General features: G+C 42.4%; 1 protein-coding gene across 1 annotated transcript; it reads right to left on the reverse strand.

Moving 5' to 3' along the window:
* Positions 1–11,457: 11,457 nt before the first annotated feature.
* HTR1B (5-hydroxytryptamine receptor 1B) lies at positions 11,458–16,736 on the reverse strand. The gene has a single exon (XM_025444708.3). The coding sequence runs from the start codon at positions 15,700–15,702 to the stop codon at positions 14,533–14,535; it is 1,170 nt and encodes a 389-aa protein (XP_025300493.3). The 5' UTR covers positions 15,703–16,736; the 3' UTR covers positions 11,458–14,532.
* Between the last annotated feature and the right edge of the window lie 255 nt (positions 16,737–16,991).

Below are 16,991 nucleotides of genomic sequence, written 5' to 3' on the forward strand. Positions count from 1 at the left end.
GTTCAAAGACTTAATGCTGTGAATTCACAAAAGCAGAAATAAGAAGGGAAATGTGCACTTATCCAGTGAATCCAATCAAAGCAAACCACAAATCTAAATTAATTATTCAGGCCACCAAAATCTGCTGTTTTTGTTGTTATTGTTGTATTAATGTCTAAGCTATTTGAAAAAAAATATTCTAACTTTACTTGGATGTTTGGCCTTTGCTGACATAAGTATGACTAACAAAAATCTTTTTGTATTCTTTTTATTATTATTATTGAATTGAGAGAGAAAGAGAGAGAGCATGCTCACCTTCATGCACATGTGGGTCAGGGTAGACAGTGGGAAGGAATCTTCAAGCAGACTCCCCACTGAGTGTGGAGCCAGAGGCCCAGGCAGGGCTTGACCTCATCACCCATGAAATCAGACTGGAGCTGAAACCAAGATTGAGCCACCCTGGCACCCCTCCTTTTGTATTCTAATTGAAACATTACTAAGTTATTTTGCAAATAAGCAAGATACTTGGTATAGTTGTATTTATCACCCAATCTGAAAGGAAGGAAGGGCTTCATTACATAGGGATCAGAAATCACCATCTTTTGGGCCAGAGTGAGATCTTCATGCCAACAGGATTTTACTATCTACCTCTGCACCAATGAACCACCCACATGTGAACCAGCCACTGCATCTGGGATTCTCACCAGGTTCTTCCTCACCACAATTCCCACTGAGTGTCAGGGACTCGGGGGAAACACAGAAGAGCCAAAAACAGAACAATAGCCTCTGCCTTCTGGGCAGCACTGCCCTCCCACCTCAGGCCCATGACCATGCCAGCATCCTTCCTGACTGCTTTAGAATCACCTCCATACACACTCATTTAATTATTTTTTCATCCCTTTGGAAAAAAACAAACAAACAACTCTCTTCATCACTCTGTGCAAAAGTACAATAGGCATTTCCAGAAGAAAAATGTGATCCCAACAGAGACCAATGCATGAAAATTTATTTTTAAATCATGTAATGACAATGAGACTATAATTGTGCAAAAAGCTTAGAAAATGAGTCTGTCCATTCAAGTTTGCTTTCCAGTGCTAACTGAGAGGTGTTTGGCTCTTACATACCATGACCCTTGACAGTGACCTTTGCTATTGACAGTCTTCCTAGAATGTATTAATGCACTTTTCTTCTTGAGTAAGTAATATCACTTAGTCTTTTTTGGTGACTCAGCATCTCACAGCACTTTATTAAGAAGAGATAGGTAGCTTCTCTTTTAAGATAACACATTTTTCTTTCACTTGTGTGCTTTTAACTAAAAAACATTTAGGAAACCATGGGAGTGAAAAAATGTTTGGCCCAGCAGAGTCACACAAGGTCACATATTCCTTTGTTTATTCATTCACACACTCATTTCCTGAGCATTTAAGGGGTTCCTACAATGGGCAAAGCACTGTGTCAGGCCTTGGAATGGAATGGTGAGTAACTCTAAGACCTCTGAAGAAAGAAGTTTGCCTTTATACTCACCTGAGATACTGCGGAGCTCTCCTGAAAGCCCATTCCTCATTGCTAAGTATGAGCATCACTGTCCACATATATGTGGTAGAAAGACTGCAAAGACAGCATAAAGATGACCAAATGTTTTCATCTACAAGGATCAAAGAAAACTCCTGATAAAAAATTTTAAAGTCTTCTCCCTTAGCAACTTACTAATACACAGACAGTATTATTAATGATAGTTACTGTGCTGTACATTACATCCCCAGCACTTATTTATCTTATAACTGGAAGCTTGTACCTTCCAGTACCTTGCCCAATACCCACTCCTAACCCCTCCCCATCTGTAGCAATTGCCAATCTATTCTCTGTATCTAGGGGTTTGGCTTTTTTTTTTAATCCCACTTAATATAAGTGAGATCATATGGTATTTGTTTTTCTCCAACTTATTTCATCTAAAAATAATACAGTTATATGTCAATTTTATCTCAATAAACAAAGAAAAGAAAAGAAAGAAAAGTCTCAGAGGTGATGGCAAGTAAAGTGGAATGAGGATGAGGAGGAGTTTGGGCATTTAACCACTTTTCTTAATAGCCCTACATCATCTTGCTCTTCATTAACAATGATTTTTAACTTTTTGGGGATCAAGTACCTCATAAGGAAACTATAAAAATTCTTGTCCATTACACTTTTAAAAATAGTTAAAATGGTAAATTTTATGTTATGTATATTTTACTACAATTTTTAAAAGGGTTTTGTCCAGGATACAAAAATAGATGATTTTATGAGATCCAAAGCTACTCTGAAGTCCCCACATGGACTTTCTGGAGATTTGGGGACACTCTGCTAAGGACCTATGTATTAAATAGAGCTAAGGCAGTTCTTTGATTATGCAGGTGAAATAAGAGAGAATATGTGTCTCATCAAAATGGTGGCAAAACAAATCATTCAGATTCCTAAATAGATTTTCTGCTAAGATTTCTAATTTGACTGTGTACCCCAGTGCCCATTAAGGGACATTTGTCTATGTGTCAATATATTTTTGGTTGCCTGGCAAAGAGTTGAGGTTGGTACTAACAGTGAACAGCCTAAAACGCACAGGACAACCCCTCACCACAAAAAATTCTCTGGCCGAAATGTCAACAGTGCCAAAATTCAAAGACCCAGGTCTACACTAAGAAGTTGCTCAACTATCTTCTATAAGAAAAGGTTTATGACCTTTAAAATTGTTATGGAGAGAAACAAGAAAAATATAGAGAGACATCCATTTTAATCCAACCAAAAATGTCTTTTATTTTTAATTTTTGGGGCTTTGGAATAGATTATCATCATGAGGCTCTTTCATTTTATAATTATACAATATATTTATCATTGTCCTTTGAAGGAAACACCAGTTTTACCTAAAATAAAGAATAAAAATATCAATGCAGTATTAAAACCCTTATTTTTGGTCTACTTTTGATCTAAAATAGGTCACAGGCACCATTTCATAAAAGTAGGGGGATCTCGTTTGTGGAATGAAAATAATCTGGCCAGTTCATCTACCCAGCAGTGTCAGCCTGTGGCAGTTGCTATAGCAAATATCTGTGTTTTATGAATACCACTGAGTAACACAAGCGGTCAAAAATGAAAACAGACTTGATTAAATGCAGACAAAGTGACCTTTAAAATTATTTCATTGCCTCTGGACAGTGGCTTGGGTTATCGTGGACCAATAACTACTCAGTATACATTTGTGGTACTTGGGGCTGCATCTGAATAAAGCCAGGCAAGTAGATTGCCACCTGTCAGGCAAGTCTTCCCTTGGAGGTACAGACCCACCGGGTCACATTTAACGTGTAGAAAGCCATAGTGATCATGAAAAAGCAGCGCAGGGCAGCTTATATGTGCTCTGTTCTATTTCCCAGCTGAGGATAGTGACTTACTTACTATCCCAAATTAAGTTTTCTCACTGCAAACTTGAACGCTCATGGTATCTAAAAAGATTTAAAATCTTACATAAACGGTATAAAATGCAAGCATGCTGTTATCTAAGTAAGCCATAAAGGAGCTCAAGTTTGTTTTCAATGACCCTTAAATTTCACTCTTCCCCCAGCGCCTTCACATGGCTGTTTATGACAAGCTACCCATTTTTTTTTGCCTAACTAAAAATATGTTGTGGCTCAAAGTTAATCATTTCTTATTTTCTAATATTCAAAACTCACATTATTTTAATGTCCTGGAGATGTCTGTGTGGCTCAGTCAGTTTAAGTGTCGGCCTTCCACTTAGGTCATGATCCCAGTGTCCTGGGATAGAGTCCCACATTGGGCTCCCTGCTCAGCAGGGAGTCTGCTCCTCCCTCTCCCTCTGCTCCTCCCTCCCTGCCCACTCCCCCCCCACCCCCCCACCCCCCCCCCCCCCGCTCATGCTTTTTCTCTCTCTCTCACACTCTCAATCTGTCTCTCAAATAAATAAATAAAATCTTAAAAAAAAAAAAAAACAACTATCTCACATATTTTAATGTTCTGGACTCAAATAATCTTTAGCATCCACAAACTAAATCACATTAAGGTATAAATGGGTGATGGCAACTATGCTAAGATGTGCTAAGACTTCCAAAAGCATTTATATTTTAAAATAATAAAAGAAATGAATTTTTAATTAATTTACATCAGGCAGGAAACAAGGTAATTTTTTTAGCATTTCTTGAATCACAGCATATAAGCAATTTCCAAATAGTATCAATAAAACTGGTTCCAAATCACAAATTTGTACAGATCTCACTTTCAATGATAAATGAGATTTTACGAACACTGAAGCATAGCATGTGACATCAGACCTTAACTCCTAAAGATGGGAAAGGAAGTTGAAAGAAAAATAAATTCTACTGAGCAATTGCGTTGCTCTGAGAACTGTCTCAGGTGACTGCACTTACATAAGGTAATCCTCTTAAAGTCTTTCCAAGATAGATCGTATTAGCCCCATTTTAGAAATAGGAAAACTGACATTCATGGAGATTTAAAAAAAAATGGCCCTAAACTGCATACTAATAATAAGAAAAGAGGATTTTAAACAATTCTGTTGGCTCAAAATTCCAAAATCTTTGGATAGACACCTGGCTCATTTTGTCTGAACAAAAGGAAACCAGCCTCTGATAAACACCTATGATGCTCAATTTCTGAACTAAACACTGACTCATAGTAGCTTGTTTAATCTTCAGAGTCTGTGAATAATACACTATTTTCCACATATTAATAGATGAAGAAAGAGATGCTCAGGAGGTGAAGGTCACATAATTGACAAGTAGCAAATCTGAAATTTGAACCAAGGTCTGCCTGGGTCTAGATTCTAATTCTGATTCCAAGTTTACTAAAGTTTCTGTGTCATGTAATCTTCATTTCAACTAAAAATGGATGATAACTGGTAAACCTGGGTGGATCAATGGATTAAGCATCTGACGCTTGGTTTTGGCCCTTGGGATTAAGCCCCATGTTGGGAGTCTCAGCACTCAGTGGGGAGTCTGCTTGAAGATTCTCTCTCCCTGCCCCTCCCCATCACCCACACTCACTATCTCTCTCTCTAAAATAAATAAATAAAATTTTTAAAAACTGGGTGATATAATCAAAGACCCAGCAAAAAAATTTTTGAGCAGAATTTTCCCATTTTTTTTAATCCAGAACAGAGGCAATTCCACAACCTTTCACACTCACTATTATAATGTTTGATCCTTAACAAAAGCAAATCTTTCCTTTATATATAATCTCAATGTTCTGGCTTTAAATTAGCTTTGTGTATACCGATAAGTTGCTCTCTTGAGGATTTATTGGTTTTGTTGGTTACGGCAGTTGTTTTAGGATCTTTTGAGGAGTTAAAAGGGGAGAGGAAAAGAGGAAAACAATATAAAGCTCCTGGCAAACAGGGGTAGGGCTAATACAACGCACAATTGTAAAATACAAAAAATAAGCATTTATATAGAAGTTTTATCTATACAATGCTAAAACAAACCTAATATTTGAAAACATCCTGTTACTTTCCTGAATTTAGTTTTCACTTAGAAATTTGACTCCATGTAAAAATAGGCATAATGTCCAAGTACCAAGTTTTTGACACACATCTCTCAGTAACTTTCCATAAACGAGAAATACCTCCTGTCACACATTACTCATCAGAGCAGAAGCATCTATATTTAATACTGCCATAACCAGCAGCTTAAATGTACATTTTTATACATACCAATTCCCCTGGAAGAGACGAGTGGGCATGATATGTGCCCTGGCTGGTCAAGGTTGTTAGACACTGAGGGACAGGATTTGGGAGCAAACCAAGAGGAAAACCTGTGTCCCCTTGATACAACGTTGTACTTAAAAAAAAAAAAAAAAAATCCCTGACATTCTATTATAATTGAATGCTTCAGATTAGCATTTAGAAAACACTATTCTCAAAGACTAAGTGAAACGGACCTAGTAATGTAGTTTCCTTTCCAAATCTGAATACAAATTATTCACCTGGAGCTGTTGCTATAATTCTCTAAATCACAGAATTGAATGAAATTGTTGTTGTACTTTGTTTATAATGATGACAATAATGATGATGATGATGATGGCACAATAATAAAGAAGCAATAATATCTACACCATGATAGCATTACATGGTGGTTACTTAAGAAGTTTATGTTTTTAAAAACCACCAGCAATAAGTACATTTGCTTAAGAAGTGAGCAAATCCTGGGACTCCTGGGTTGCTCAGTAGTTGAACGTCTGCCTTTGGCTCAGGTTGTGATCATGGGATCCTGGGATGGAGTCCTGCATCAGACTCCCTCAGGGAGCCTGCTTCTCCCTTTGCCTGTCTTTGCCTCTCTCTGTGTCTCTCATGAATAAATAAATAAAATCTTAAAAAAAAAAAAAGTAAGCAAATTCCCAGCAACGTGTCTTTGCTGGAATACAACTCTAAGTATCACGATTGTACACTAAGGAGAGAAAATACTTTGAATTATGTTTTGTGATGTACAATAAAAACTTATTTAGGGGATCCCTGGGTGGCGCAGCGGTTTGGCGCCTGCCTTTGGCCCAGGGCGCGATCCTGGAGACTCGGGATCGAATCCCACGACGGGCTCCTGGTGCATGGAGCCTGCTTCTCCCTCTGCCTGTGTCTCTGCCTCTCTCTCTCTCTCTCTCTCTGTGTGATTATCATAAATAAATAAAAATTGAAAAACAAAAACTTACTTAGACAATGACACATTCATTTAACTCAAATAAAACTCAAGTGAAAAAACTAAAGGACTAGATTCTTTATGAAGTAGGGTCATTTGATTTTTATGTCAACCCAGGCTTAGGAACTCAACAGTTTCTCCAGTTTTGTAGGCAGGTGCCAAGAACTTGACAAACATTTTTCATTAATAATTTAAATTACTTTCACAGAAGAAGAAAAAAATAAGCCTTATGAAATATTTTTGGGAATACAAAGTGTGGGGAGGGGTTTTCCTGAAATCAAAGTCTTCGCTAGGATATTAAGTTCCTAAAATGCAATAAGAATAAAGTAACAATATATAGAAAACACCCCTCTTCCACCTTTGATTAAATAGTTACTATGTTTACAAAAGATAAAACTGATATAATATGTAAATGTGTGTGTATTTATAATCCAAGTGAATTTACTGAGTGAAAGGTATTACCAAGGAAATTGTGTCATTTGCCATATGTTGATGATTGTTATTTCTTTGTTCTATTTGTTATCTTTTTTGTATTTTTATTATTATTATTTTATTTATTTATTTATTTATTTATTTATTTACTTATTTATTTATTTAACAAAAGATGAAGCCCTTATTTGGAAGTGATGTATAAACAAAGGACTGAATTTAAGGGTCATGCTTTGCTGATTCAGATCCAGAAGTAAGTTGTTTTAGGGTAGACTGAGGATCTGAAGCATCTGGGAGAAAGCATGTAAGGTGAGACATTAACAACTGCTGAAGCTGAGGCAGGAGTATTATGTAAACAAGTCAGGAAAACACCACCTATTGTACATTAAAAAGCATATTTTATCATCTGGAAGTTTTATGTTGCTTTTGTTTTGGTTGTTCTTTACACATATAATCATGGGAAATGACTGATACTTTATAACTAAGCTATGGTTTCCTGTAGATCTTTATTACTCAAAGTGGGGTCCATGGCACCACATCATCAGCATCTCCCAAAAGCCTATTAGGAATGTAGAATATCAGGCCCCACCCTAAACCTACTGAATCAGAATCTGCATTTTAGCCAATTCCCCAGCTGTCCATCAAATTTTGTATGTCCATCAATTTTGAGAAGTACCACGGCAAAAAAAAAAAAAAAAAAAAAAATCCACTTGCTATTTTTTTTTTTGATTTTTGTGTTTTGTTTTTTGTTTTGTTTTTTTTTTGACTTGCTATTTCATTCAGGGGCCCCCTTCACACCCACAGCTACTGTGTGTGCCAAGCATTGTTCTAAAAGCTTCATAGACATATTCTTAGTGAATCTCACCCTAGCCAAACATTGCAATTACCTGAAGAGAATTTTTAAAATAAGAATTTCAGACCCTACACCAAATAATATAATTTAATTAGTCGGGGGCAGGGTCTGAGCAAAGATTTTTTTGAAGGTCCCATGATGAATCCAAGGTACAGCCAAGATTAAAAACAATTAGATTATTCCATTTAATTTTTACCTGCAAACATAAAGGTGTGTACAGAGGAACTTGCTCATGGTTGCAAAACATGGATTTGGACTCCAGTCTTTCTCACATCAAAGACTTGCTCTTGCATTTTAAACCTACCAACATGTTGGGGTTCTTCATGGGGATAGTCTCATGCCATACTTCCCACTGTGTGATTACCCCCAACATACTATGCTCTGTGGGAAAGCCTCTGAGGGGCAGGGAAAAACAGAGAGGACTCAAGGAACTTAGGGCCAGGCAAGACGAGGGTGGAGAGGTAAAGAGTCAAAAAGAGTTCTTTCCCACATAATTCAGATCAGTCTAATGCCGAACCCATTGAGATTATTCGATGAAATAAGGATAGATTGATGAATGACAGTGGTGATGTAGGTCGTGTATAAACAATCATAAACTGGATTAGCAAATGGGATTAGAAGAGACAATCAGATGTGTGTGCAAAAGTACCCTGGGCACAGTTCCTGACCAACTAACCTACACTTTGTGGACTTTTCTCTCACTGCACTCCCATCACCACACTTGTGAGCAAGAGATATCCTGAAACCTAGTTATTCTAATATGGAATGACCAATCAGAGACTGATGTGTGGAATGTTCCCACAGAGTCAGGAAGGATATGAGTCATGCCTTCTTGCATCATTTAGGCAAGCCATGTGTAGATTCTTTTCAGCATTTACCATAAATGGATTCCTATATCACCATCTGTTCACTTTAGGTACAGGAAATGTTATAAGGCCATTCTTGTTTTATAGATTTCTAGTTGGTAGTTTTGGAAAGGATTTTTCCTATCTTTTGAAGTATGAACTAATAAGTCAAAAGAAACTGGCACTTTCTCTTACAAACTACACTTGGAATAGTGTTAAGTCTTCCCTGTGTTGGCTGGCCCAACTCCAGGGATTGGCTCTCTCTCAGGGAGCACTGAAAATCCTAGTATAATCCTAAAATGTGGATGTTGACTTTGAAAGTCAGATTTAACTGACAGATGTGTGAAATGGCACAGAAAAAACTCCCCACTGGGGATCATGAAAATGCCAGAGAGTAACAGTTACTTACAGAAGGAATGGCAATGATATAATCTAACTTGTTTTCTCATTTTATATGATCCATTCTCTGACACAGAAATTTATGTTTGTGATACATAAGATTGTACTCACATCTATATATGCCTCTTTCTAAAGCAAATGCCAAAATCAACAAAGACTTCAAAGTCTGCCTTCTGGGAAAAACGGACATATAAGTACACCTTACTTCTGTGCAAAAACCCAGTCCTGTCTTTAAATGGCAAATGACAAATGTTCTACCTTTGCACTATGGATATATCAACCTCAACCCAGCGATATTCTGAAAAGAAGAACACAGTGATGAGAAAAATCATAGTGGCAAAGGATATATCTAATAATTCACTCTCTTTAATTGGAAAATAAATTCTTTGTCTTATAACCTCTGAATTCACCCACTACCACATTAATTAAAGGTCACAATGTTTTAAATACTAAGATTTTAGCATTTCCCAGGACTAGAGATGAATAAGAAAATAATGGGCTTCGCATATATGAAGAAAAATTCTAGGTTTGTTTTAGGGATCCTCCGCCTGAATTTGCGGCTCTGAAAAATCTATTTTAAATAAATGATAATAAGCCCCCTCTCTCTTGGCACATGCGTCTTCATTTCCCTGAGCCTAGAGAAGTCAATACCATCTGCTGTGTCCAGGAAGGAGTCAGACATTGTCAAAAGGTGAACACCTGAATTCTGGAAACAACTCAACGGCACTCTGCCCCCTGCTGGACTGTTCAAGGACGGACATTGATGAAGGGTGCAGAAGCTTCACCTCCCACTCACTTCTCCACCAGCCTCTGCCCTTGGGAAAGGTCCAGTAGATGCCCCAGTTAAAAGCTTTTGCTCCCTCCCCCAAATTATGCATTCATTCGAATCAACAATTTTTTTTATGTATGCAAAAACCCTAGGCTGCCAAATCTGCCCTCCAGAGCTGAAATAAGAACCATAATAGATCCACACATTATTGGTTATCATGGTTTCTGAGTTTTCAGGGATAAGAGAAAAGCAGGAAAGTAGGAAATGAAACATTGAGGGAAAAGATGTAGATGTGGCGAGGGGCTTTGGAATCTGGGAAAAATCTCTAGACATAGAAGAGGAAGAAGACTTTAAAAGTGAGTAAGAGGATGCTATCAGACATGAAATATTGGGCAATTTCTTCTGGCTGTTAGGGCCACTGCAAACCGTCTCTCATGTTTTGGCCTCTGAGCTATTTTTCTATTTTTCACCAGCTGAAGTGGTAAGTGTGAAGACTCCTAACTTCAGTCACTTCTAGTCTAGCCAGGTTTCTCCCATTCAGGCTAGCTTCCTCCCCAGTTCAACCTCTGTCAAATAGCCTGCACTTTCTCTATGCTACAGGTGCCATGCAACCACAAGGGAGGCAATGGGGAAATGATGGCTACCGAGGAAATGATGGCTACTGAAAAAAAAAAAAATACTTTTTTTTTTGTGCTGAGTGCCAAAAAAGTGTCAGGTAGTTTCATAGGTGCTTTACATGCATTGGTGCATGCAACAAATTGCAAGTTGGCTGCATTTGAGGAAAGCCACACAGCTATAACATGCTCTATTTGCAATTCAAACCTAAGACTTTCTGATTCCAAAGCTGTTTTTCCATCTATTCCTCTGGTGTTCCATCCAAGAGGTCAGTCTCCTCCTCTTACGTTTCCCCAAGCCTGCTTCTAGTCCTGCTTCCTCGGTTCCTGTTTCTGTGTTTCAAGTACCATGGAGTACCTTGGAATCTCACTACCTAGCCTAGAGACTAAACGTTCTCCCTAAAAACAGGGATCTGGAGAACTCTTGTGACGGTGATCTTTACCTTCTTTGCAGAATGTGAGAGCATGATCTGCCTCATTCCTTTTAAATGCTTCCTACAGGGATCCCTGGGTGGCGCAGCGGTTTGGCGCCTGCCTTTGGCCCAGGGCGCGATCCTGGAGATCCGGGATCGAATCCCACATCAGGCTCCTGGTGCATGGAGCCTGCTTCTCCCTCTGCCTGTGTCTCTGCCTCTCTCTCTCTCTCTCTCTCTCTCTCTCTCTCTGTGACTATCATAAATAAATAAAAATTAAAAAAAATAATAATAAAAAATAAAAAATAAATAAATGCTTCCTACAAATTAAATCCTCCCAGTGTGACCTTACTCGCCAGTCTACCACACTATTGTTTCTCAACAATTATTCTCTCTTGAAGGTTCAAAGTCCTAACTGCAACCCAGAATCCAAAGAACCAATCTTTCCATAATAATAGAATCACCATCCACTCTTTTTTTTTTAACACGAAAAGGACTTTATTTCATTATTTTCCTAAATTTCATTTCCAATTACACATTTGTTGAAAGGTGGAACACCAAAGGCAATTTTCAGTCACAGCAACTCCATCAAGTACACATAATCTGAGATTTTACTGCTTGAGTGAATTATAGTCCTCCCAGGGCTTCCTGGTTAAAGAAGATAAAACTAAGGTAATAGAGAAGAAAAGTGAAGAATATTATTCTGTAGGAAATTTGTTGAACTCAATAACCATTCATTCATGGGTGCCGTGTCCATTTTTAAAACGGAAACTCTAAAATTTCTAGAAACACAAGACAATATTGGTATTTTTGAATGAGTATACATTCATATATTTGTGTGAAATTTTGTGCAATTCAACAATATGGCAAATGTTATTTGTTACCACAGCCAATGAAAATGTATTTTCATTTCTATGTAAGTTAAACATTTCCATCTCCCATTTTATGTTCTGCGAAAAAGCCATATGTCTAGTTTATGAAACGAACTATGCTAGATGCAGCAGTAACTGACGAGGAACTTAACAGTCTTAACTACATACCCTTGGGATGAGTACACTTTGCATTATCATGTGCAATGCTGTATGATGATTCTAGATCTCTTAGAACTACAAGGGTTTGCAAGCTTCTACTTCGCACAATATGCCTCAAATTCAGTCAATTCAGCCAAATAATAAAGCAAAACCGCAAGTGGGTAATCTACAAATGGCAAACAACCCATGTGACTAAACTGACCATGTTTTGTAAATATGAGGACACAATCATTGTAGGTGCCCTATAAAGACTTCATTTGTAAGTGACTATTTATTTCAATTAATTTTTCCCCCTCAGGCTCCTAGAAGTTGACTAAATTGTTTCTTAGGCCCAAAGAAAACACAGCTGCATAGACAAAAGACAAACATATTGGTAACATATAAACAAATACCGTGCTGTAGGCACATTCCTATCCATAGTAAGTTAGATTTCTCCATAGGAGAAATGTCACAAACAAACAAAAACCCTGGGGATATAACAGAAATATAGGGATTGTCTGATGCCTAAAATTTTATTTTACTTCAGTGACAAGTGTAAATGTTGATCAAAATTCATTCCCTTTTTTACTTAGTTTATGCGTGAACTTTTGAATGGTGTATTTTCAAGAGTCATTACCCCAGAGTGAAGGTCTGCACAGTAAGAAAGCAGCAGCCTACTTGAGCTCAATGCATCTATTGTCTGACAGTCTGGTCTGGGGAGCTTCAAGCAGGGAGCGAATCCATTTTACAAAGACAACTTGCTTCTGCAGACAAAAGGTATCAAACTGCAGAAAGCTCTCTGAAGAATGGAGTGTGAATCTTCTTTGGCATATTAAATGTTCCACATTCAAATTTTATTTTATTTTTTTCCCCTTTTTTCTGTGCAGATGATCCTTCAGGGCTACTCCCTTTTATTTAGATAATGTATTTCTCATCTTTTGTTGTGTGATCTTTCCCTGTGTTGGAGAGTCCTCAGAGTTAATTTGAGATAATGACTAAGTATTACTGAAATTTTTAAAGGCAGATAAATATAAACTATTACTGCTATTATATTCATTGAGGTATCAGATCAGTGACGAATTTCCAAGGTTCAATAGCTTGTCAGTTCCCTGATTGCCTGGTTAAGTCAGGTTTGGTTCCATGAGTTACAGGAAAAACAGGCTCAATTTTAGAGCTTCTCTGAGCTTTTATAAAGTCCTTGCATGACATTTTCTAATAATTTTTGTTCCCACCCAAACTTCAATAGCAAGGGGAAATAAACAAGTTTTTTTTTCTTCAATATTGTTTTTTTGGGTTCTTAATGTATTTTGAAGATGTTTGGAAAAAGGAGCTGGTTCTCTCAAGTTACTTTATATGTTAGCACACATAGGAATTACAGATGGGAAGGAGTGCAAATGACTATCAGAAAAAAGTCTCATGCATTTAAGATTTTTTACAAGTCAAAATATACATCCTCCTATCACCCTCATTCCTTAATTATAGAAGAACCATTTCTATTTTATCAGTCTCCTTTACATCCCACTGAATTGGAGAAGGAATAAGGATACTTTCCTTGTTAAGGAGCAGTATATACTCATCAGTGTAATTGACTGCATTAATAAGAAATATGTCAGCAGCTTGGGCTGAGTCACCCATCATATCCTTCATTTATGAGGACTTAAATGTGTAAAAGAACAGGTACGTGTAATTAGGAGGAAAAATAAAGCAATCTGCAGACTTTGGCACTAGCACACATAATATTTTGTCTGAGTTGTTAAAAACGTGGTTTGACGATCACTAAATAAGAATTAAAAAAATTACAAATCTGCAGAAAACAACAACCATAGGTGTGGGTTCTCAGTTTAATGCTCCCCCATCTCCCGTTCCCACCCACCCACCCCATATAGTTTCAATTATAATAAAAATAGAGATCTCGACATCAGAATTTTGCTGTTAACTCTTCCAGGTTTCTCTGCACCATCCAAGCCACACATAAGGTTTGAAGCACCAAATCCACAAGTTTCTCCAACCAAGTTTAAATAAACCAACTGGAGACTGAAGGACGCCAAAGTAACTCTTCCCAAGTGAAGCTGAAACACAGAGTTCTCCCCCAAACACAGGGTATCACGCGTCTAGTTCAAGCACTGCCAGGCTGTGTGTAGATCTGTCTCAGGCTTCAGACAGCTACAGGGACCGCGGGTTCTAGAGGGCATGATCCGTGATACCAAAGCAGGGCAGGGATCCCCCTTCCATGACGGATTTTTAAAAAGTCACAACCCTCCCTTGCGATTGGCTGCCACGGGGGTCAGCGCCGGACCTGGGGTTTGAGGGCAGAAAGCGAGCCTCCTCCTCAGCGGGGAAGCCCTATCAGTCGTTGGAACAGGTCTCCTCTGGGAGCGGAGCGCCCTCAGGGCTGTCCTGGCTTCTCAGGATCCACTGGCCAGAAGACAGAGCCTCAACCTGACCCAGTAACAGTGAAAGAAGAGTCGACCTACCTGTGGAACCAGACCCAGCATGGTCCCCAAAGGTCGCTCAGGCTACCCCATTGCAACTGACAAGTCAACCTGCGCACTTAAAGCGTATCAGTTTATGGAACGCTTGTTTGAAGTCCTCATTGGACATGGTATAGATGATGGGGTTGATAAGGGAGTTGAGATAGCCCAGCCACGTGAAGAAGTCGAAGATGGCCAGGTGGAACCAGCAGGCGTCCTTGCAAATAGGCATCACCAGGGAGATGATGAAGAAGGGCAGCCAGCACACGATAAAGGCTCCCAGGATGATTCCCAGGGTCTTGGTGGCTTTGCGCTCCCTAGCGGCCATGAGTTTCTTCTTCTCCAGCAGCGCGTCGGAGACCCGCACTTTGACTTGGTTCACGTACACCGGGGACCCGGATTCGCTGGGCACGTCGGGAGCCCGCGAGTTAACGGAGGTGACCGAGGACGTGGAGCCGGGGGAGTCGGTTATCAGCTGGGCTCGGGTCAGGCGCTTGCCGGTCCTGTTGGGCGTCTGTTTCAAAATCCGGGAGCGGGCTTCCACGTAGATGCGGCCGTAGAGGGCGATGAGGAGCAGGGTGGGGAAGTAGAAAGCGCCCACCGTGGAGTACACGGTGTAGAGGATGTGGTCGGTGTTCACCACGCAGTCCGACACCTCCTCCTCGGCTTTGGCCTGGCGCCAGAAGAAGGGCGGCAGCGAGATGGAGATGGAGAAGACCCACACGAGCGCGATCATGACCGCGGCCCTCTTGGGAGTCCTTTTGGCGGAGTACTCCACGGCGTCCGTGATGGCCCAGTAGCGGTCCAGGGCGATGACGCAGAGGTGCAGGATGGAAGCCGTGCAACAGGTGATGTCCGACGACAGCCACAAGTCGCAGACCACCTGGCCCAGCGTCCAGCGGCCGGTGACCGTGTACATGGTGCTGATGGGCATCACCAGGATGGAGACGAGCAGGTCGGTGACGGCCAGGGAGGCGATCAGGTAGTTGGCTGGCGTGTGCAGCTTCCGGGTCCGGTACACCGTGGCGATCACAAAGGCGTTGGAGAGCGTGGTGGCCAGGGTGATGAGTGCCAGCAGAAGGACCAGGAGCACTTTCCAGGGCAGCGCGACGGAGTCCTGGTAGATGTAGCCCTCGGCGCTGCAGTTGTGCGGCGCCGAAGACAGGTTGGCTGGAGGAGCCCCGGTCTGGGAGCCCGCGGGCGGCGGCGGGGCGCACGGAGCGCCGGCTGCTTCCATGTCTCTCCTCGCCGGGGCCCCGGAGCGCAGCCCTGGGGCATGGAGCAAACGACGGAAAGGGCGGAAGGCCCGCGGAGATACCACAGTCCGGTGTCCCGCTTGCCAGTCAGTCCCGTGGGCTCCTCAGGGAGTCTTCCACCCCGATTCCCTGCCGAACCCAGAGAGGTCAAGGGCGCGGCAGCCCCGGCGGGCGAGCGCGTCCCCTGCACTCCCCGAGCGCCCGGCGCTGCCGCCGCGCCCCTGCCCGCCGCTCTCCACGCCCCGTCTCAGCCCGGGCTTGCTAAGGACCTGGCCCACCGAAACCCCGCTCGGCTCCGACCCGCACCTAGGCGTCTCGCGGCGGAGGGCGCTGTACCGTTTGAGGCGAGAGCATCAAGCCAGGTGGGGTCCCTCACCCCAATTGCTCGGGGCTGAGTCTCCTAACCCGGGCGCTCCCGGATCTGCAGAATCGGCCCGCACGAGTTTCCCAGCTGTCGAGACCAAAGCTGGCAGGCCCTCGAGGAGAGCCGGTCTCGCATTCCCGCCCCCCTCCCCGGACCGGGGCGGTCTCCTGCGGCGGCTTCGGGCCGCCGGAGCTGGGTGGGGTGAAGTCTGGGAGCCGCGCTGCGCCGCGCCGCGCCGCGCCGCGCCTCGCCGCGCCTCGCCTCGCGCCGGAGCTCTGCCCTCCCTCCTTCTCACGCGCTGGCCACTCGGGCTGGCTGCCCCGCCGAGACCCGGCCGCGGGAGGGGGCATTCGGGGACTGGGGCCGCGGCTGCTCGCCACGCGCCGCCCCCGCCGCCTCCACCTCGGTCCCCCCGGCACCGCTTGGAGCCATGCTGCTGGGCGCACGGGTCTGGGGGACCTGGCGCGGCACGCGGGTGAGGGGCAGGTGTCTCGCGGAGCTGGAGCAACGCTGCGTGCGCCAGCCCGGGAGGAGCGTGTGAGCGGCAGAGCAGATGGGCTCCTTTTATAGAGTCCGGGTCCGGCCCGCCGGAGCCGTGCAACTCGTGCGGCTCGGCAAGTGCGGACGCCCGCTCCCCATCACCTTCCCCTTTTCTCTCTCCCTCCCTCCTGGCCTCCCGCTCGGTTCCCTCCCCGGCCAAGGAAGCTTCCCGCCGGGTCCTACCGCCCTCTCTCCCCAGTACCCATCCCCTGACCCCACCCCCACCCCACCCCACCCCCCAATCCTGACACCCAGACGCCGCAGTTCTGGCCAGGATCGGGAATGAGGGCGTCCTGTCCTTGTCTCCGTCCTCTTCGGAGCTTGCACCGCGGCCCTCCAGTTAGATCCACGCCCTCGGCCGCGGGC

This window comes from Canis lupus, chromosome 12 (assembly GCF_003254725.2).
Source record: "Canis lupus dingo isolate Sandy chromosome 12, ASM325472v2, whole genome shotgun sequence".
Taxonomy (NCBI): Eukaryota; Metazoa; Chordata; class Mammalia; order Carnivora; family Canidae; genus Canis; species Canis lupus.

Bases quoted from the DNA above. Each gene is read 5' to 3' on its own strand.
- HTR1B (XM_025444708.3), bottom strand. From the start codon at position 15,702: ATGGAAGCAGCCGGCGCTCCGTGCGCCCCGCCGCCGCCCGCGGGCTCC.